This window comes from Haemaphysalis longicornis, unplaced genomic scaffold, assembly GCF_048455015.1.
Source record: "Haemaphysalis longicornis isolate Haplotype H1 unplaced genomic scaffold, Haemaphysalis longicornis Haplotype H1 scaffold_10, whole genome shotgun sequence".
Lineage (NCBI taxonomy): Eukaryota > Metazoa > Arthropoda > Arachnida > Ixodida > Ixodidae > Haemaphysalis > Haemaphysalis longicornis.
In genome coordinates, this window is record NW_027526204.1 from 141,482,899 (window position 1) to 141,505,026 (window position 22,128).

At 45.7% G+C, this 22,128-nt stretch overlaps 2 protein-coding genes across 5 annotated transcripts in view; one reads left to right on the forward strand and one right to left on the reverse strand.

Annotated features, from left to right (window-relative positions):
• The first annotated feature begins 1,711 nt into the window (after window positions 1-1,711).
• The window catches only part of LOC144159530 (trypsin-1-like), a 175,954-nt gene continuing 155,537 nt past the window's right edge, over window positions 1,712-22,128 (forward strand). Inside the window, exon 1 of the mRNA XM_077691091.1 lies at window positions 1,712-1,960. Coding sequence (XP_077547217.1) covers window positions 1,800-1,960 — 161 coding nt within the window. The 5' untranslated portion in view covers window positions 1,712-1,799. The remainder of the gene's footprint in view (window positions 1,961-22,128) is intronic.
• The window catches only part of LOC144159529 (complement C3-like), a 99,055-nt gene continuing 87,148 nt past the window's right edge, over window positions 10,222-22,128 (reverse strand). For all 4 annotated transcript variants that reach the window (XM_077691086.1, XM_077691087.1, XM_077691090.1 and 1 more), the window contains 7 exons: window positions 21,175-21,246; window positions 20,997-21,102; window positions 17,971-18,060; window positions 15,784-15,888; window positions 13,574-13,657; window positions 13,054-13,198; window positions 10,222-11,458 (listed from right to left, as the gene is read on the reverse strand). In XM_077691086.1, coding sequence (XP_077547212.1) covers window positions 11,314-11,458; window positions 13,054-13,198; window positions 13,574-13,657; window positions 15,784-15,888; window positions 17,971-18,060; window positions 20,997-21,102; window positions 21,175-21,246 — 747 coding nt within the window. In that variant the 3' untranslated portion in view covers window positions 10,222-11,313. The remainder of the gene's footprint in view (window positions 11,459-13,053; window positions 13,199-13,573; window positions 13,658-15,783; window positions 15,889-17,970; window positions 18,061-20,996; window positions 21,103-21,174; window positions 21,247-22,128) is intronic.

A 22,128-nucleotide genomic window follows, 5' to 3' on the forward strand; every position in this document is an offset into this window, starting at 1 on the left:
CGGTGGACCCCTTCTTTCTCTCCTTCTCTCCAGCACAGCTTGCACCGGAGACCTGTAGAAAGTGTTCTGTACGTTTGTACTTTTTTAGTGTCGTGCGTAACACGCTGAAATCCTGTGGACCGTCGGCACTTTCGGGTATAAATTCTCGTCCTTCGGCGAGCCGAGGCAGGACGTCATCGGCATCAGAGCGAGGCGTTACTCCACCCGAGTAATGTTGTAAGCACGCCACCGGAATGGTGTTCCTGCATTATCACTATTCTCGTCTCGCATTAAACAAGTTAGGTTTTGCTCTCGGCTCTTCGTCGTGAGAAACGGAGGCAGCTATTCTGCTCGCCGCTCGATCGTTCTCAACGCTACCACCTCGGTTCTGGGACGCCTTCGCCAATGGCCAAGGCGTCCTAGATTTCCTGCATGCTAGTTCAGACAGGCGCACTGAAACTCCAGCATACGTGGGCCAGCAGAACTCGTCTAAGAAATTTATCCAGAGAGTGCACTTCAGTGTTGTACTACCGCGCCGTTTCATTTGCACAGTTACTGCGCTTCATTATGATGTAATAAATTTCCTTCAGTTCTCGGGCCCTCCTTGATTCCGCCGTGAATCATGACCTCAAAAAAGCGTGGCTCACATTTGCAATCCTTCCAGTGTGTAGTCATGTGTACCCAATCATTGGTGCCTAAATTTTGCTCATGCCCCTGAAACGGTTGTCCGTGCGCCTTCCCGCTTGGCTGATATATCATTTTGCGTACGTGACACACTCCACCATGGTGCCACTGCGCAATCAAGGACTGGCTTGGCATGTCGTTTGGATCAGCTTCGATTTTTGCTACTATCACCATCAGCGCGGAAAACGAGCTGACGGGCCTTGTTCGGACACTGAATAAAAACGATGGGGGACACCGTACCAACTGTATTGTTCTAGTTCACCATAACTGTATATTGTCGCACCTAGTGTTCCTAAATAACGTCTTTCTGAGGTTATGCGACAGCTTAAGGTACGGAAACACTTTCGGCCTCTCTTACCCTCCTTTCTTCTTCAGTCCATTAGATCTGCATGAGCTTCGCGCGCACCCTTTGCTTTTTGACGGCTGGTTTCCAGAATGGCACATCACATTCGCATGAGGGAGGCAAGCCAGAGGACACCAGTCCTGCACTTTGCCCTCAAAACTTAAAGGAAGCTCGTCCTCGTGCATGCGCTCATTTTCGAAATGTTCTTCTCGCATCCTTGGCCTACCGCACCCACTTTGTGGTACGTATGTTTGTTTGTCTCTGTCTAGACTCTTGTGCCAATCCATCTGTGTGTGAAGTCTCGGCGGAGATGAACGAGATTTGAAAAGGATGGCGTGGAGAATGGAGGAGGAGGAGGGGAATTGAGGAAAGGGGGGATGAGCAACACAAAACTGTCACTCAAGTCGAAACGCACGGCCATCGCACACGGCACCACGTCAGTCAGAATGATCACCCAAAGGTCAACTCGCATCGAGCTTCCACAATGTGCTCGTTGCCCCTACTTGACCACTGGAGGTAGGATGTATACAGAGTAGCGGCTACGTCGCGTATTTCGTATCTCTAAAATACGGGTTCCTCAGTTTGCTTACTTTAAGAGCACGAAGAGAAACTATGTATACAAAGACCTCGCAACTGACCATCATAAAACATATCCCTTTTTTATGATTATGCGCTAAGCTATATCCGGTGCCTGTGTTACGCACTCGGAATGTTTTGTTATCTCCACTTTTTTCTGTGATGGACTCAAGTCAGGAAATTCCCTCCGTTCCCACTGGAACCCCTTCTCAACTTCATGTGTGCTTCTAGCCACGCCTTCCAGGTTGTGTCAGTTGTGTGTTGGCAACCTCTCGAATTTGGCTTTTGTGCAAACGACCCTGTGCCCATACTCCCGCCATTTTGGTGTTGGTGCAGAAGAAAACAAATTGTGGGAAGTAGAGTGAACAAGTTAAAAGAGTAAGTTGTTCAGCGCGAACACCTGCCATTATTGCCCAGAAACGTCGTCAATTTCAACCATGCGAGTATGAATTACGTTGCCACATCCAGCAGTCCCGGTCGTCCGCGACGCTGCGCCGACTTGAAAGGCCTCGCCGCGGTACAGTGTCGCCCGCCGCTCTGTGGTTGACTGCGCCTCACTCTATTTCGGTAAGCGATGACTACTTATGAAGCCGGTCGTGGCCATGACTGTATTCAACTCCAACCCGCGGCCGCCACCGTTTCTTGCTACACCGAACCGTGGAAACAGCAGAAGCTTGCGTTCCTAAACTACTGAGAGGCCATCGGAAGCGAGGACATCGGAAGCGAGGACATCACGCAGCAACGCAGAAAAGCCATCCTACGGAGCGCACTTGGCTTAGATGTACAGCGAATGTACTGCAGTTTGGCGCCACTTACCGCGTCGGAATATCAACATGAATGTCAAAACTTAGCTCGACATCGATATTTTTGACGAGGCACTTGCCCCGCTTGACAACATACAACATTCCGCTGGCAGCGTAAACGAGCTGATGAGGCGACACCGGTTTCGACAGCGCCGCAAGCTGCGATTTCGGGCATCAAATTGGAAAGGCCTACGAGTAAGGGATCAACTACGGGATCAAGGGGCAGCATGGCAACAAGTACGTGAGCTTCTGCCTTTCGAGGGAACAAGCTTTACACTGAGCCGCGCTATGGAGCTTGGCAGACACATCGAACCGACACGATTCGACCTCCAGAAGCGTCAGCTGATTAGGTCGTGCCGAGAATAGTTGACCGGCCTGCACATGGGAGTGCCAGTGGATATTCGACGTGCTGCCGTTGCGAGTCGAACAACGTTACGAAGACGTGCAGAAAGCGCCACCGTCAGCATGGGCAGTGAAACGTTAGAGCAATAGGGTGAGTATAACTATCCTGGGCAAGTTGTTAGTGCTGTTAGTTGTTAGTTGCTGTTGCACCAACTGCAGCCTCAGAAGGTTGGTGCAACCGGATTATAAAGACTAAATTTGAAAGCTGCATACCATCAGCTGGAACTAACAACTGAGAGTTCTGACCTGACACCTGCAATGCTCAAAAGCCTCTTCGGGTTTATGAGGGTCTTGCATCTGCACTTGCAGTTTTCCAGAAGTCGATGTCAGGAATGCAGAGAGCATGCCAAGGAGTTATTTGCTACGTAGGTGATATAATAGTCTGGGACAAAACTGCCAGCGAGCATCCCAAGCAGCAGAAATTGCCAAGCCCAAGCATGGCAAATCATCAGTGGCCAATGTGTCCGAGCTTGGCAATACCTCGGCCGCCAATATTGGCTGGTGTTTGGGAAAGGTGACAAGCCAACAATTGGCCAAGGCCTGGAAGGCCAATATTGGACAACGCTTGGCAAAGTATCTTGCCATAATAATGCCAATGGGCGGACTCCACGCTATTTTCATGCACATTTTTGGCTTTGTGGCCAGTCCTTATGACCAATGCTTATTTTATGAGTTGCCTCGCGGCCCGATTTCTGCTTTATACATGCCAGTATACAGGAAATTATTAAACGAGTGTGCATTATTTATTTAATGCGCACTCGTTAAATAATTTCCTGTACAATGGCATGTATAAAACAGAAATGGGACCGCGAGGCACAATAAGCAAACTGCATCAACTTTGCGAAGCAATTATAGATAAGTGACTTGCCAAAAACAATTGAGCAACACAACACACCGGGTATCTCTGTGTAGCTTTTTTATTATGCACATCAAATATACGAGAAACCTGGCTTAACAGTGGCAAGAATACGAACACAAACATGAAAGCAAACACAAACACAACAGTCGAGAAAAAAATTTAAAAAGCGCTGCTCATGAAGCGCGAACCGATTATCATTCGTTTAACTGCTTGAGATGCCTACAAAACAGAAGCATTCAGGTAAATGAAAACAGGACCCTCACTCCCGGTAATTCGCCAACGTGCCAAGATCACAATATGTTGTTGAACAGCACTATTCTAGAATAGCCCAGCTTGGAAAGCTTGTCACTGCTGCACCCGCCACTTGTCCACGGGAAACACCTGTGCGTCGTAGCGCCTGTAATAAGTAAAAAAAAATAGTTCACTATAATGCTAAATTCACGCTGCTTACTAAATACAGCACCTATACAAGCCTTACCACATGTCCGTGTGAAAATATTCAGCCTAAAGTTCTAGCTTGTTAACACTCGCTATGAAACATAAAACGTACTGCACTATTCATATTTCAATACTGCATTTTACGGTAGCAGTTACTTGGCTCGTTCTTGAGAAAACAGTCCGGAATTTCACCGAAAATGGGCTTCACTCGTATTGCAGTCGCACAAGGTAATATAAAAAGTACAATAGACAAAGCAACACGCCAGCGGTTCCGTGAAATTTTGTTGTGCCTTCGCTCACTTCTGCCCCGTCAGACGCGCAAGACGCGAACGGAACCGACGGAGAAGCCCAGCGGTAGTGTAATTACTTTGTCGCTCGACAATACCTTTACGTTGCTCAAGAAAATAATGAAACGAAAGCTTCATTAATAGGTAGAGTTTAATTAAGCCAGCTTAATACATCCGCAACTCTTATACTGCACACGAGTCTTGCTTCAATGCATGCTGAACGTCGTGAACCTGCAGTGGGAGCGCGGCTCTGTTCGGAAAACACAAAGCCGGAAAAAGGATAGCTAGAACTGGCGTCACACAATTGGAAGCACATGTATGTGACCACTTTTTTTCTTTGCAAGAACCAACAACACTAAGCAGCACTCGCGAGCGCCAGTTATAAACGACAGCTGAAGTTTTGGCGGGAACGAGCGCGAGCACTCCCGCACCGCGAAAAAATGAAATGGTGACTTACGTTTTCAGCGGCGGCCGTAGCAGGCAAACGATGTTATTACACCAGTCAGGTATACTTCACACAGCCACCGACACCAAAACGCACCTCACAGACACGTACAGGAGTACTACCGCAGTTTCAATGCCACAAAAGAGACGGAGCCGTCGGTGCAACGCGCCCGTCCACCGGCCCCGCCGCGGGTTCAAAGAACGCGCAAAGGCACAACGCTGAAATAGTTCGACGTTCACCGTTGCGTTAGGACACACAAATGACCAATTCCTACTGAACGTTTAACACTCTCTCTCACGCTGTTTTGAATAAGCTGCACTTTAGTTTAAGTACGCTTTGTTTCGTGGCACGGTGCTGTGGCTCTTTAGGTAACTACTTTTTGCTGCGTTTTGGCCTGTTCACCGCGCTCCAACTGTCGTAATCCGTCATGTTGGGGAACCGCCGCGGGCAACGACCGCAGTGCTGCCCTCGAGTGGTGCTGCTTGCGCGCCGGGTGCGCATGTATACACGCAAAATAACGCACACGAGTGCTCTACAGTGAGACTTCATGCAGCGGTATGCAACAACAGGTAAGGCTGTGAGCATTTACACCTGCCAATACTTTTTATTTAAATGTGATACTTGACACAAGCTTGAAAATGATTTGGAACTACTTTTTTGTTGTGCGCTGCGCGTGAAAACAAATTCAAAAACACGGCAACTTCAGTAATATTTTGAGTGAACTTGAGTGGTCATTCAACTAACAAGAACATGCCAAGACGTGTGTAAAGGCACTCATAAATACCTGCGTCGCATATAGGCTACTAGTCTTCATAAAATTTTATGATCAAAAATTACGTCTGAATGAGCGTGCTGTCCAGTGCGATTTTTCGTGCACCGGCCAATGCGTGTCCTCAAGGCCGGTCGTATAGCGTGCGTTGTCCACGAATGGCTTTTGCGTACAGGCTGGCATGTGGCCAAGCTATCGGAAGCCAAAGGGAAGCCAAGGGGCGTCCAATGATTGGCTATCGGCCTATGCTGCTTGGGATGATGAGAATTCGCGAGAAGTTCTGACACGGATTTCTAATGCCGGCTTCAGAGTGAATAAAAATAGTCTGGTGTGAAGCAAACATCCTTTTTGGGATGCATTTTGTGCCTTGTAGAACCACTGAGGAAACCCTTCTGCAGAAAGCAAGTGTTCATCTGGAACAAAGCCGCAAAGTGCAGCTTTGATGCAGTCAAAGCACCGTTATCATCGCGTAATCAACATGTTTGATCCAGATATGCTGGTGGTTACTACGGTTGTGTCTAGCACAGGGCTAGAAGCTGTGCTGTAGCAGGCAGGGAACAAGGTGCAAACAGTAGGTTTTGCATCCTGGTCAATGACAGCTGGTGAATATAAATAGCTTGTCAGGGGAAAAAGAGGCCCTCACGTGCGTCTTTGCGTATGAACACTGGCCCATTTACTTGCAATTTGGTGGTTCTTTCTCAGAACCGGTCACCGACTGTTGGTGACGTTGCTGTCATCGGAAGGTGTCTGGAGAAGGCCGCTGCAGATGGCGAGATGGTCTGCCAGACTCGTGTATTACAACTTGGGTACCGTGTACCATGGGGGAAGGGATAATGCCATTGCTGATGCTTTATCCAGGCTATCACTCATGCCTGCAGCTGAGACAGAGTTGGACAAAGAAGTGGCGTCCGTGTTGTCAAAGAACAGCTTTGAACAGATACAGCTGAAAACGTGACTAAAAATGTTGCATCTGGATGGCATCCAAAAAGCTTGTAGGCTCAGAGCTAACTCCCTGTTGGAAGGTTGAGAAGGAACTGACAGCATGAGCAACCATGTGTTCAGAGGGGACAGAATTGTGCCCACAAACTTGACATCCCAGTTGGTGGTGTTTGTGCAGTACACATGCCCAGGATTCTCAAGAATGAAACAAAGACTTTGAGAGAAATGCTGGCAACCAAGAATGGATGAGGAGGTGGAGCATGCTGTAAGAATTTTCCGCGTTTGAAAGCAGCTGACGAGTTGCCAAAACGTGCTAATGCACCCCATCAGCTTGTACGCCGTAACAAAAGCTGGCAATTGACATTGTACATCCGCTCAGCTTGCAGCAGGAGATCCCGAAGTTCAAAATTACTCTGATTCCAAGTGGCCAGAAGTGTACTCCACTAATACAGTGACACCTGTGGTCGCCTTTTTGTACCTACAATGATTTCAGCTGTGAGGGCTACCCTGAGTAACTTGTGTTGGACAATGGGTCCCAGTTTAAATATCAGGTGTTTAAAATTTTCCGAAGGAGAGGGAAGCCAAGCTGTCTCTATTTGGTGTATTACCCCCAGGTCAATGACCTTGTAAAGAGGGCTGGCTTCAGAGCAACGCCATCTTCACGTACACCACTTGGGACCTGCATACCTTCCAGGGAGTGGTTGCAGCCATCAACGGACAACAGAGGGACACGTGGGAGTGTCACTATAATCAAGACCAACCCACAAGGGTATGTGACTTGCAGGCCATCCTTTTACACACTGGAGAAGATGAGGGAATCTCCCATTGATGTAATCCCTCAAACTCCACCGCTCCTTGACCAAGACAAAGAATGTGAGCAACTAAAACTGCAACCATATGGGAGTTAAGAACAGAGGTGCCCCACAAGGCCCACCCACTTCCCAATGAGCTTTCGTGCAGTGTGGAAGTCAACTTATAGGGCCAGGATGAGAGCTGCCCTTAATGAAGACATACTGGCTAGGTGGCGAGTATACTTCGCATGCAAAAGTTCACAAGGTCCTCAGCCTTGTGAACTTTTCACAGGGACAACACGGCAGGACACTATAGTTTACAAGGACAACACAGCAAGACACTATGGTAGGTCCACCACACAGCAATTGTGCCATGCTGTGCAGTGCTGTTGCCCGTCACTGGCCCGGCATCTTCTGTGGGATTGTCCTGGCGTTGCCTCACTGGTAGAATGAACAATGCCACCTCTCCCCTCAATGCGGCAGTACAGCCATCTTGTTGTGGAAGTTCGGGCACAAAGCAGGCCGGGCCAGATGACGGCGATAGCCATATTTTTCCCTTTCTGTTTTCCTCTTACCCAGCTAGGCTACAAAGCCCCTCACCTCCGTAATAAAACAATTTATTCGAAAGAAGCCTCAAGGGCTTCATCCAACTTTCTGCTTTGGTACTCTGGTGCATACGGTTGTAGTAGTAGTAGTAGTAGTTTGCCGTGTACTGGACAACCCTACATTCGACTGCAGAAGCCTCCGCAGCCTTGTTACTTCATTGCCGCCAGCCTGGGATTTGCTTCGGCATTGTGGGCATGCCATTAAGGCAGTTCTTTCAACAGCCTGTCTTGGCTGGGAGCCAACTGCGTGCTCATGTCCGGGCAAAGTAGGCATCAATGAAGACTTAAACCGTACATAAGTGAAGGCGCTGAAGTTCCGAAAGAAAACTGTGATTTCGAACCTAGCAGGTACAGGAAGCGCGGGGCTATCCTACTCCAAGCCCCTGTGAATGGTCCAAGCTCTTTCTACTTGGAGGATGGGCAGACATTGAATGTAATGTATCCAAGTTGGGGCCTGCTCCAGAAGAGTGTCAGACCAAGAGGAATCAGCAGTTGCAACGTGCCTTGCCAACTGTGGAAGACCCAGACCCGGGCGGTGTGAGCAACTCACAACAGCCTCTGCTAGTGACAGCAAGCTCATTCCAAGCCCCTGTCAACGACAGTCCCTTAGAAGCGAGATCAAGTGAGCCACCATCAAGGCACCGGCAACTTCCATCAAGTTTTCGGCACTCCTGTTCCCAAATGAATTTTTTCTTTCAAAGGGAATGACGCGTTTCATGTGTAGCGTTTCCAGGTTGCGAATTTCTAAACGATTTGCTGCACAGCAGCGACGTGACATGTGTCTTGGTGCGATACGAAACAGTAATTAAACGAGGTCATAGGCTCTGCTTCGAACCTAGTGTGACCTAAAACATACCAAATCACCATTTATAACAAAAACAACATGAAGAATTGAGTTCTTGCGCAATAAAGTAAGGAATTGAGTTTAGAAAAAAACTGCAGTAAAAAATTGAAGTAGACCCGCTAAGGCTCAAACCCAGGCCCTCTGTGCAAGTACCTAGAACTCTACCGTGAGGCCACAGAGCCCGAACGGCGGGATCATTTTAGCAGCAGCTCCGTAGAATTGCACGCGCAGCGACATCACACTTGTCACGTGGGGCGCTGTGCAGTAGAGCGTTTGGAAACGTTTCCAGGGTGTGTTTGGAAGGTTGTTGAACTCAGCTTTTGTGCTGACAACCCTGTGCTTGCTGGCGAATGGCATACAAGTCTCCGACTGCAAATAAACGCCCTTGATATTCATCGCTGCTGGAGTCTTGGGTGCTCCTCAGCCCGCTGTCTTCTTCTTTCGCACCCTTTTTGTATTGACCCAGAATAAAAGTGCAAAGACTACGATGCATGCCATCCTCCCCTCCCGACTGCACCCTGAAGAATCTGCTCCCCCATTCTGAACCCCCCTATAATGTCAGTACAGTTAAACCTCGATATAACAAAGTTGACAAAAATTCACATTTTTTCGTTACATGCCTCACGTGAATGAAGCAGAAACGAAACCAATATGCTGATACCAGTGATGCCGAACTCAACCTTGTTCAAGAATATATTTTACACTGAATAACGGTGTGATTTGTGCCTGCTGCTACTGCATGGCCCCCAAATTCACAAATATAAGTATCACTTTTGTTTTTTAAAACTTTTCGGTGCCTTAACGCGTTTCAAGAACCGAAATTATGCTGAAAGGGCGCCTTTTCGCAAACTTGATGCTCTTTTCAGCATTCAAAATTGTTGAGGTGATGCTAGCTGCACACTGTACCGGGCGGTGACGTTCTTCTTACTCGCCGGCGGAGACTGCATTTAAACTTGCGAGCTTGTCTTAAAAAGACAAATCTTTTCGTTTTCAGGCAGCAGAACTCATCACCCACTAACCCATACCACAGATATCAGTGGAGACACACGCCGACAGGCAGGCCAAGCACCTAACCAACATCGCACTCGCATGTGGAAACACCGGACATTGCGGTGCGGGCAAAATTCGCTAAATTAGTGCATTTCACCAGCCGATTTGCAGAAAAAGGGCAAAAAAAAAAACGTTCACTCATCAGCGTAGAGAATTCGTTACATCCAGGTTAGCCGTCGCAACTCCTTCGTTGCATAGAGGTCGCAAACACATACCGTAGGCTTCGATAAAGGTTGAAATGGGGAAATGAAAAACTTCGTTAGATCCAGGAATTTGAACCAGATTTAACTGTATAGATCTGTAACTGAACTTGTGGCTGTTGACATTTCTGCAGAATGTGAAAAGGTAGTGAAAATTCTTTTCGTCCCAGTTTTCCATCACGTGGGAAGGATAAAGGCCAGACATACTTATACTTGGTCATATATTTATTCTTTACATTTATTACAATAAAAGTATGCACACTTGTAAACCAAGGAACATGTCATGCTTGTGAAGGCGTAGGGATAAATTGTGATGTTTGTGGCACTCTAGCTGCACTTCACTGACAGGTACGGCACTTTTTCCATGCGCAAATTGTTTCACGTTTTTAAGTAGCAGGCACATCTTGATGAGCTCATGAAAAATATGCAGCATGTAACTGACATGGTGCTTTCTACAATCAATGATGAAAACATCTGGCGATTCCTTTCCTCACACCTGTCATGAACTGTGCGTAGCAATGCAAGGGTTAGTCACCCTCTAAGTGCTCTCTTGAATGAGCTGTGCGCGATTCAATTCATGCAGCTGCCCCCCTAATTGCATTTACATTGTGTCTATAAATGCCTCTTTTTACCATACCGGGTTTTCACATGAGGTCCTATGTCCAACTGGTCCACTCTCCACAAGATGGGCTTCAGAACTGAAACAGGCTGCGAAGCAAACCCTTGCCTCTAGAGGATCCTTCATTTATGCCAAAAGGCATGTTCTCCCCAAAAGAAAAAAAAAGACATACAAATGATAAAGGGGCTTCTTATTCTAGTAAGTAGGTGTGTGTAAGTGAATGTATCACTCTTGCTCGAGAATCAACAGTTTTGCCAGTGGTGACCTAAAAACTGCCTGCCTAAAACATTTTTTTACTGATATCTTCAACAATGAAGTATGTCCTACGGACATCGTGTTCGGTTACTTCCAGAAAAATGAAGAGCTAAAAGGCAACAATGAATTGAACCTGCCACTACCTTACAGAAGAAACTCTACCTTACACCACTTTACCAATGTTTTTCTAACTTTTCTAGTGATCTGTCATTTCTCTGGGCTAATTTCTCGCATTTTGGCACATGCTACTACATGCGTGCGTAACGTACGCAAATAAATTCTTCGTAGTTTTTGCATTAAACCAACAAAGCTCTCTCAGCAAGGACTTGGCAGAAGTTGCACTTTGTCATTCTTCAACTCTACCGCTAGACTTCTCTCGATGAAAGAACGTAGAAACTGTTTGATGATTGTAGGAGGCATCATAACTATGGCGGGCAACCCTGCCTACTAAACCCTGACATGAACCACTGTAGGACCGAGTTGAGCCTGCTTGCCCTCGAACGGGGCGTGTGCAGATCAGCAGTGTTGGTGTTGAAGAGGCGAACGTCCTTGTCCAAGGTATACCTCATCCTGAAAAAGAAATCGCCATCGTGTTGCCAACTGCTCTCATATATAAAGCAAGGATTTATGGACTCTGGAAGGGATGAGGAAGCCTCTGAGCCCACAGGCAAAAGATTTCCCATTCGTCACCACAGAACTTAATGAACTTGCCAGATTTTTGCATCCTACTGCAGAAATTCTTATTTTATCTACATAATCTCTCTCCCCCACCACCTCTTTAACTCTTTCGTTACTGCAAGAAATTGACAAATTTTGAGGGGTTTAACAAAACAATTTTTCTGTGCTATACATATTGGTTAGGCACACATTGCAGCGACATAAAATGCGAATGATTCCACGTGCTTTACAACGACACCAGTTAATAATGTTTTCATAAATAATTGATTGCGAAAAAAATTGCCGAATTCCAAATTATTGTGCAGGCCTCGAAATACCCTCGAACAGCTGGCGGCCGTTCCAGGCCAATTGGAAGCCTTCTCCTTGTCTGAACTGATACCCGACAACTTGGTGTTATCTTTGACTTTCAGCGGAAGCTGTTATCGCAGAAGTAAGGCGTAGATAAAGTGGAAGCACGAGCGGCATGCTTGCTTTGAGAAACAGTAGCGGGCAATGGAGGCGCCATGGCAAATGAGATTGTAGTTGGGTAACTACGTAGTAGCACCAAATATGAATTTTACAACGCAAAAAAGAAACCCAAACTGCTGGAAACTGGCTGAAAATGCCAGGCACACTCGCTAGATATACGGGGGAAAATCAGAAATAAGCTTTGGCAGAATAAAGCTGCCCTTTCTCCGAACCAAAGATGACTAGTGAATAGCTGGTGTCGTTTTCAAGTAATTATCACCTCTCGGATTACACAGCTGACAACATTATTTGGTACTTGACTTGCCAGGAGCCTTTTCACAAAATATTATGGTAATGCAGCCTAACCACCATCTGCATCCTTTTTTGTCAAGTGCAGCAGCTACGCCCGTTCCTCAAAAACACGCACCTCAGCTCGCAAAAAAACGCCGTCAAAAACCTCAATGTCGCCGGAGCGGAAAATTTAAACTGATTCTAAAAGTGCATTGCCTAGACTAACCACTGGCCACATTAGGTGTACGAGAAACAACTACAACACGTCGAAATAGGCAATAAAATCATCAATCACCGGTGATTGATTTGAATAGGCGTGGTAATGAAAGAGTTAAGCTTGTAGAGTTCTACAGGCAGTGTTCTAGCTGCTCTTGGGCTCATACGATGGCTGTGAGCCATCATGCGAAGCCAACAGAACTAGATCTGTTGAAGTGAATTTAAAGATGGAACAATGCTCATACTCTGTGGGCCTTGTTCCTCCTCCTTTTGGGCTGTGCTATTGAGATGTTCACGGATTCATATTCCAATAGACAAAGGCAGTTCTTGCACTTCAAACAACTACCTCAAACTACCACAACTACGAACAACTACTGGAGAATAATGGAAGAGGCCTTTGCCCTGCAGTGGGCGTAGATGGGCTGGTGATGATTGAGATGTTCACGGATTCATATTCCAATAGACAAAGGCAGTTCTTGCACTTCGAACAACTACCTCAAAAAGTCAAAAAGCTTCACTGGCTTCAGCCTTACTCAACAATGTCGTCTCTTTCGAAAGGGTCGCTGTCACGGCCAAACACAAAGTATCGGCTTTGCACGTGCAAGTCAGCTGTCTTGCACAGTTCTCTTGCCACGAACACTTTCAGGCCCGTCATGACGGACGAACTGTTTTCCGCACCTGAAAAGATGGACAATGTTCGTTTTTGTCAAACCTGTTGCAAATGACGAGCTTTGTGGCAATACTTGCGAAAAATATGCCCATGCTTTGCATCACTGCTACTGCATGCATGCAACGCTAGAAAAATGTCAGGCTCTTGAAGTACTGGTAACGTGGCATCTTGGATACAACATTAGCAATATTAGAGCAATACACAAAAAGGTGTGCAAGTGCTGATGTTCAGCACATTCGAAACGTGTTAGGTTGGTGCTACATTCTTTTTGTAGTGAGACTGCAGTTATGGGAGCCGTAAACATGTGCTATGCAGTTATGGTTTTGCTTGGAAATTTTTTCATGCCACCGGTCATTCAAACAAAAAAGAGAGTGATTGATTACCTTCTTTGATCACCGTATCGATGCGAAACTTGATGTGGCGGTAACCGTTGTTGACAGTGTTCGAAGACACTGTTCCTACCCACACTGCAAAGCAAAAGCAACAGTAAAGGAAGTGTGCATTGTTTGTTCCCAAGATAGACATTTATTCACACAATTACCATCTTTTTAGAGCTGCCAACACAATGCCCCAGTTTTCTTTCCTTCAAGCCAAGGTTCTACCAAACAAATATGTGCACTTTATCAAAAGCTCTGAATGAAAAAGCTTGCGTAGTGCTTTTCACGTAGACTGTATTGCAACACAGCACACCTACTTCTTAAGTGGCACCAACCTGTCTCCCTCATACAGATTCTGTCACTGGTTAACGCCTTTAGGAGACATGTAAACTCCAGCACCCAGAAATAAGTACTAGCCGTGCATTCAAATTCCCCCTTAAAGTTCCAACATTCATACTTTTCAACCAGTGAACACAATTATTAGAGTTGAGGTGCTAAACTTCAGTAGGAATATTTGTAAACCTTTTTTCATTCTCACATAACCACGATCACAGTTACTGTATTTACTCGAATCTAACGGGCACCCTTTATCCGGGAAAATAGGTCTCAAAATCACATGTGCGTTACAATCGAGTACAACTCAAAACTGCCGCACTGTATCGCCATCGACGTTTCAAGATGGCTGCTGGACTACTGAATGCCTAGCCAGCGCTTCGTAGTCGGCGCGTGTTTGCCTTTGTTGTCTGCATAGTCTTTTTTTGCGTTCCTCTGTTCTTTCCGCCATGGAATTCCCCACTGCGAAAACACGGCGGGTTCTCCACGATGCTGCGCTTAACTCCTTCGTGACCGCGGAAAAATTGACCGATTTTTAAGGGTCCAAGGAAACACTTTTTTCCGGCAAAAAAATTGATTAGGCATTGAAGGAGCACTGACACCAATTTTCGGCGTTAATATTATTGCACAGTTCGCTTCCTTCACTCAACATAATACCCTGGCTGGAATATGAGCGGCCTGCGACGCGAAGAACGTAGTTCAATTGGATCTCATTTATCGCGCCGACGGAGCAGCGCGCGGAGCGGCACTCAGCAAATGGACATCAGCGTGACGTCAATCCAAGAGCGGAAAAGAAGTGACGCGACAGCGCTCGTCAAAAACTCGTGACGTCCCTTCACGCGCGCGACCCCACGAGCGGCGAGCGGGCGCAACACCCTCTCAAGCGGGCGCCGGTGACGTCCGCACAAAGCGGTGACGTCTGTCCGGGAGTCTGTCATATGCGCCGTTCGGGATGAAAGCGCGGGAATTTGAAACAAACGATTTTCAGGCCGTTCAATGTAATTAACTATCGCGCGCTGAAGTATTTGAAGGGCTGTTTCGGGTTCGCCAGACCATTAAGCATCGATAAAAACAATAAAAGTGGAACATGAAATTTTCGTGTCAGTGCTCCTTTAATTACGGGAACACAAAATGCAGTTCATTTAGCGGCCTTTCCAATCACACTAGTTTTTAAATGTTTTCATGCATCAGAGTTGCGAAAAAAATATTGAAATCAAAATTTTTGTCACGTCAAGTTTGTCAAGTTGCGTTCAGTGTGCCGGATGCGTGCGGGACTGGCGCAAACAGAAAGAGAAAATTTTCGCAAGCAAGGTGACATAGAAAGGGTTCAGCGAACCAAAAAGGCGATATCCCCAAATAGAAGACCCGCTGGCGCAGCACGTGCAGCAGCCGCGAGCTGCTCAGAGACCCGTAATGACAGAGCTGCCGGGGCAGCGACGGCACTGCCGCAGACTGTCGTCATGGTGACTGTCTTTCTGGCTATAACGGGCACATTTCATTACCTGCCACTTTTGGAATAAACCTTGCTTGTTCGAAGTGAGAAAAAGTTGCATTTTTGTATTAAATAATGAGTCTAGTGCTCGTCACAATCGAGGACATTGCGTTTTTTTTCTTCTACGGATCGCGAAAAACTGGTGTGTGTTACAATCGAGGGTGCGTTAGATTTGAGTGAATACGACACCCCTTGTGACCCCACTACTGGCCTTTACTCTGCTTCTAAGCACGCCCTTTCAGAATTTTGCATTCAGATCCCTCCAAGCACTTCTTCTTTACCCAAGAAACGCTATAACATTTCAGACTAATTCGTGACCAAGATGATGGAAATTGTTCACTGTTCCAGGTGAGCAGCATATAGGCAAAAACAAGTGAAAGCCATTTCTCACCAAAGTCGTGCTGTTTGCAAGCAAGCTCCATAAGCTTCTCTCTTTTCTTTAAGGTCGCTCCTTGTCTCTCAACATCCAAGAAAGGCTCTTTTCTCGGGCAATCAGCTGTAGAAAAAAATACAGTTGTTATAGAAATGACCAAGACATGCCCGTTCGTGCAAACTTAAAGGTGAGGGTTGGTTCTTTGTCCTTGACAATTCATGTGCACAGCATCTCCATACATTTGGAATATAAGAAAAACAGCTGTTTCTATCATGTGGGGGAATCATTCCTTGCAAACCTCCGTGCACTTTCCTAAGCATTGCTATGTTATGTAACCAGTTTCGGGTGCCTGGAAGTAGTTCATCAGTGGCGTTTTTCGCAGAATATATGCCATTCCTGGTAATGTCCTCACATGCAATGGCACCTCCCAAATGGCACCATTAATTATGTTGCATGAACACTCGCTATAATTTAAACTCGTGTACGTAGGTATGCCGTCAAACAATCCCTAAAGGGGCCCTGCATCACTCACCATCGACTACTCGGAATGTCTTTGGGGGTAAAGTCTGTTGCCACAGCAATTTTCTCCCGCATCAATCACTGGAACTATGCGCGATGAGAAATCGCGCATAATTGCTTCCTCTCAACTCGACCGCTGACAACGCGAGGAAAGCTGCGTGCTCTCTCCCGGAGAGGGGGGCGGCTCGCGGCGTTCTCTTCAGCGGCCTTTGATATATGACAGGCTGGAAAGTTTTCTCCTTTTCTCCGCAACGTGGAGGGTCTATTTCCGGTCTGGTGCCTCAAAAAAGCAGGCATAGCTGCCTGCTCGCAAGCGTACGCTCAGGCTGGTCGGGCGTTTTTGAAGCAATGAACGTTTGTTGTCGAGTGGTCTGGCTGAAAGGGGAGTATTGAGTTCGTCACTCAAACTCCGCGTGCACTTAAAACACACAAGAAGCGCCAAAACTGTGCGTACAGGTTCAGGCATAGAAGAGGTTGGTACACAGCGCCGACGAAGGCGGATCGTCAGAGGAAATGCGAGAAATAAGCCTCGAAGTTGACCAGCGATAGCCGATAGGACAGCCATAGCCTCAGTGACGTCATTTAGGCCGTGGCAGGGGTGCATAATGAGAAAAATTGAAGAGATCGCGGTTGGTTTTTCCGCGTCTTTCACAGTGGTTTGCGTGCTCATTGCTTCACGTGCACGTGTAATATTTGGCTCACGAATTCCTGGCAGTGTAATCTAAACGCCGTGCATGTTTACTTGCACTGATCAAAAAGTGTTGTGGGGTCCCTTTAACAGTTGGGACAAACATTCTGGTGAAGCACAATTGGCCCCCGGGTATGGCTGTGGTGGTCCTCAGAAATTTGAGAAATTGGTCATGTGACCATATGCAAGCAAGTGGGATACCAAACAATTCCACATCACAAAGCTGATTCAACTGTATTCGTCAAACCGAAACTGGCCAGAGTATTGCCAAGTTAATCATACTAAGAATAGTGAAGTGGGTTTCAAGTTATACGCATGCAAGTGTGGTGCTAAACAGTTTTTGCTCAAGAGGCCAGTCTAGCCATATTAGTGCATCTGAAACGTGACCCAGTCTCCGGAAAACTGGCTTCCCGAAATTCTATCAGATGAGTAATGTGGGCATGGACATGGGAGTGGAACATTGATTTCACTTTCATCACAGTGGCAATGTACTGTTTCTGGAGGTGTGGGGCGAGGAGCTCTACGAACGGTTTCGATTGGGGCACCGACAGTAGTGTAAAAAAAAGTTAAACTTGAAAGATGTCGAGAGGAGTGGATGATCAGTGCAAAACTATGATTTCGGCTAGTGGCCCAACATGGAGCAGTCAAAGAGTACCACAGAAAGTTTTGTGTCTTCATAACAAAACTCCTGCTGATTGGGTAGAGAATTTTAGGTTTCACTTGACTCTTTCAAGGCTCCTAGAGGAAATTGAAGAAACCAAAGACAAAGGTTGCCGTCTACAAAAGAGGCAAAGAGAGTCGTAGGACATCTATCTGCTGTGTCTTCACGTACCCCAAAAAACATTTATCCACACCAACTGTTAGTTCGAAGATATAGATCTAAAAGGGCTTCCTAGATGCTTTGCGATGCTTGAAATATCCTCAGAAGAGCTCTCGCTTTCTGTAAGCAAATCGCACGTGTGTAGATCAATGCCCAAACAACGAAGGGGCATTCGTACCTTCAGCGCACTCGCACTGGTTTCCCTCGCAGATGAGCTTCAGCAGCGGACTTGTGGATCCAGGCCCGTAAAACTGTGTGCATGAATGCACTGCAAAGGAGGAGAAGGGGACGAATACATTTTAGGACGCCGCATGTAAAACACAGTGAGAAAAATGACACTATGCGTTCTAGAGCAAGAATTTTCCTATTATTGTCGTGTGTGTGTGTAGGCACTGCCAGAAATGTACCGTATTTTCGCATGTATAACCCTTCCCTGCATATAATCCTCACCTTCACTTTCAGCCCACCGTAAAAGAAAAAAAATCCTCGCGTATTTCCCGCACATTTGATACAGGAAAGGCTGCACCAAGGCTACTGCTCAAGCAACACATCACATACAATGTAGACAGAAAAAACGTATATTAAACAAGTAGAATACACTGCTGCGATGCGAAAGTCACAATTCATTAATAAGATTCGGTTGTTAGAGTGCGCTTGTCCTTGTTTTTTCTTCTTTGTCGTTGTATGTTTTGCGCAATCGCTGCCATGGAAGGCTTAGTCAATGCTACTGTGTAGGAGCTTCACGGCACAGCGCGCATTGCCGTGAAGCTGCCCTAAAGGAAAAAAACGGGTGCGGGTTATACGCGTGAAAATATGGTACAAATTTAAGAATGAACCCATTCATTCACAAAATTCAGTTAAAAACACGGCTTTCATTTGCGTTAGATTTTTGTGAACTCCATGAAATACGAGGAACCGTCTTTATTCATAGTTATCACAAGTAGTGCTAGTACCTATGTAGAGACATCATTTGAAAGGGTTGCACTAGGGACTTCGATGGACACCAAAAAATTTGCACTTTGTTGTGAAGACGGCACCATCATCACGACAGTGTTTTTTGTTTCAGTTTTTCTTTGCGTTTTGACGCCAGTAACCACAAACTGCGAATTCATGGTGAAACAGAGTTGGTGGAGCTTGCCTAATGTGTCTCCTAAAACAAAAATGGAGGTGGCATTGACATGCAAATGTAAAATAAACGTACGCAAGAACTTCTGATGGTTGCGCGCTTTTGAATGGAAACAAACGACGGCTAGCACACATGGTAAAATATGATGCCGCAGCCCAGGCATCAGTATCAATTTCATTGAAACGAATATTTTAATTGTTGTGCAAGCGCAGTAAAACATGCAAGCATGCTCGCAAACGTGGGAGCCTACCATACCCACCAACCACTAGTGCGTACATACATGAAACATCCAGCAGCAAAAACAGATATTATAAGCATGATTGATCTAAAACGAGGTAGCCATGAAATTATTTGATCAACTCCAAACATACTTGCAACACCTGTTCCCACGTGGCAGCACATCTTGGTCATTCCTAAAAAAGCTTTTCCAACATCATCATTTACAACCTCTAAAGAGTGGCTGATTTTGCTGCATGTTGCCAAACCAATTAAGGAGGCATTAAATAAGCCCTTATTGATTGGTTGTGAAGAAAGCGAAAGCCAGTGAGGTCAGGCTTCCATGGAGATGACGATGATCGAGTAATACTGGGCTCAGCTCCCTCTGTCCGCCTTGTGACGTGCTCAGAAACGTGGCAAAAAATCGAAGGAAGACGGCAGGGAGAAATGCCAGCTGTAATAATAGTTTCACAGCAAACAAGGCATCGTTGGCTGTGGAACAAAAGCTGAGAGCGCTACGAAATGCATGCTCTTTCAGTTGAATCAAAAAATTGTCCAGCCTTTAGTGTCACTTTAATGTATTTCGAGTTGCCTCATGCTTAACTAGTGTTATTAAAAGGTAAAAAAAAATTGTGGTTGACTCGTATTTGTTTGTATTGTGTAACACAGTGGTTGTTTTAAAGGGGCCATTCAGACAAACCACAAGTTTGGTTTGTTTGAAAGATTGCCTCGTTAATAATAACACCATTTTTAACAAAAACTTCTCTCAAATAAGATAGGAAAATGGCCATGAAACTCACTAGCTCATTTCCTGCACTAGAACCTATGACGTAATGTGCACAGCTGCGTGATTGTGTGAGGCCGGCAAACGCAAGTTAGGGAGGGCTTATAAAAGCTTGCAGGACAAGCTATTTTCGCTTTTCGCTTAAATGTAATGCATATTCATTTTATAGCAGCAAGAATAGTGGGGTAGAGAATGGAAGTTACGAGAGTTCACGTAAGCATAAAAGAAACAATGCGCACAGCTGTTGGTACTGCGTGACTATGCTTGTTACAGCTGCACAGCAGTCTGGCGCTTTAGGGTTGTCTCACACGACACTGGCCAATTGGCGTAAGCGACAATGTCTTACGTGACCCTGTTTGTCGAGCATACCTCATGTTTTATGAAATGATTACTGCGTACTGTAACAAAAACTGGCTTGTTTTTGTTATGGTGCGCAGTTGCAGTTCGGAGTTACGGTGCAAATGCGGTCAGAAACAAAGCAAAGGTAGGTAGACGGCAGTCCTACACAGTATGGTGGCTCCATCTAGGAGGACGATGGTAGAAAAGGCATTTTGCATTCTACTGCAGACTAAACAGCGCACTAACGTTTGTTTGAATACCTGTCCCGGGTACGTCATCGCAGACAACACGCATGATTTGGTCAAAGAATCAAATTAACTTAAATTAATTTCGCAGCGAATAAGTCATCGTTTGCTGCAAGCTAATCGCTGGGGGCACTATAAAACACCAAATGTCGAATAAAACAAACTTGTAATTTGTCTGCATAGCCCCTTAGATTCCTCCTATAACTGGCCAACCCGGCCCCCGGTTTTGTCGACTGCTTTGACAATAGTTGTATAATCAAATAATACAGTTTTTAGCTCGACAAGGTCACTAAAATGAGTTAGCATATCCTTACCAGGTTATTATGCATTGTCTTGAGGGATTGTTACATCTGCCTGCATCAACAAATTTAATTCTAATTTAGAGAATATGCATGACTAAAAAAAAATGGCTGTACTCTTTGGGCGAAACTGCGGCATAATGCTCCCTCACTGCATCAACCCAAAACAAATTGTTCGCAAGCAACCAAACTCACTTGGATTGTAATAGTCGTACACTTTCACAATGGCAGACTGGACGTTGTAGACTACGTGCTTGCGCTCAATTCGGAACTTAACACACGTTTGCTCCTCCCACGGTATCTGGAACAGTACCAACGTGTTGTTATTTTGGTTTTCCGCCTAGACGACAACTTAAATGATGAAAATACTGACCTTGTCGAAATACAGGATGACATTTTTTTCCGTGATGTCATACTTTGCCAGTAGTGGGTTGTCGTTTCTTGCCTGCGTCAAATGGTTTGTGAGTTCACACAGCAAATGAAGGCATACCAAATTCATATCAGTGCTAAATAAGGGTGAAAAAGGTAAAAAAAACTAGGAAGGTCTACTCAACAACTGGCCAAATGTAGATCCGGCTACATAACTACAGATTTATTTGGTTGCTTTCGAGGCACTCACCCAATCCCCAACCATAGATGCAGCGTAAATATGTGACACGAAATTTGTTTTAATGATTCTCATAGGCCCATATTATCAGTCACAGAGATCTTCAGATTAAAGCAACTATGGTCAAGAAAGAACACTCGCATAATTCTTGTAGAGGACCTTTTTGTTTAAGCGTTTTTCATGCCTCAGAATCTAGTCCAAGCCACCAGTTAAATTATTACCCCTGTTTATAAAAAAAATGAAACTTTCTAACTTGTGTAGAGTGCCTCGTACTTAAATTTGAGTAAACAAGAACAAAAGCATGCACAAAAGGTAAGGCAGGACAAGAAAGTGCTGCTTTTACTGTATACATAGAGAGCCATCAAAACTCAAAGCAGTAATAGTCACTTCTTATGTAATTTTGTATTTGTCGTGTACAGTAGATTCCCCATTAACACAAACTCGAAGGGACCATGCAAACTTGTTTGTTCTATCAGAAGTTTGTCTTATCGGAATATCGGCTTTCTGTAAAAGTGTGATATGCTTTCGCTGAATGCCTGGTTTGCTAGACATGGCATGTACCTAGCTCTCCTTGCGTGGCAAACCCAAAGAGTAGACTCGCTGACTCTGCATTCAATAGCTGTGGTGGCGGTGACGCTACGTCACATGCTCTTGCTGAGGAACGGCATTGGTCAGGAGTTTCTCTGTTCGCAAATAGGAGACTTTCAGTCGTCGCATTAT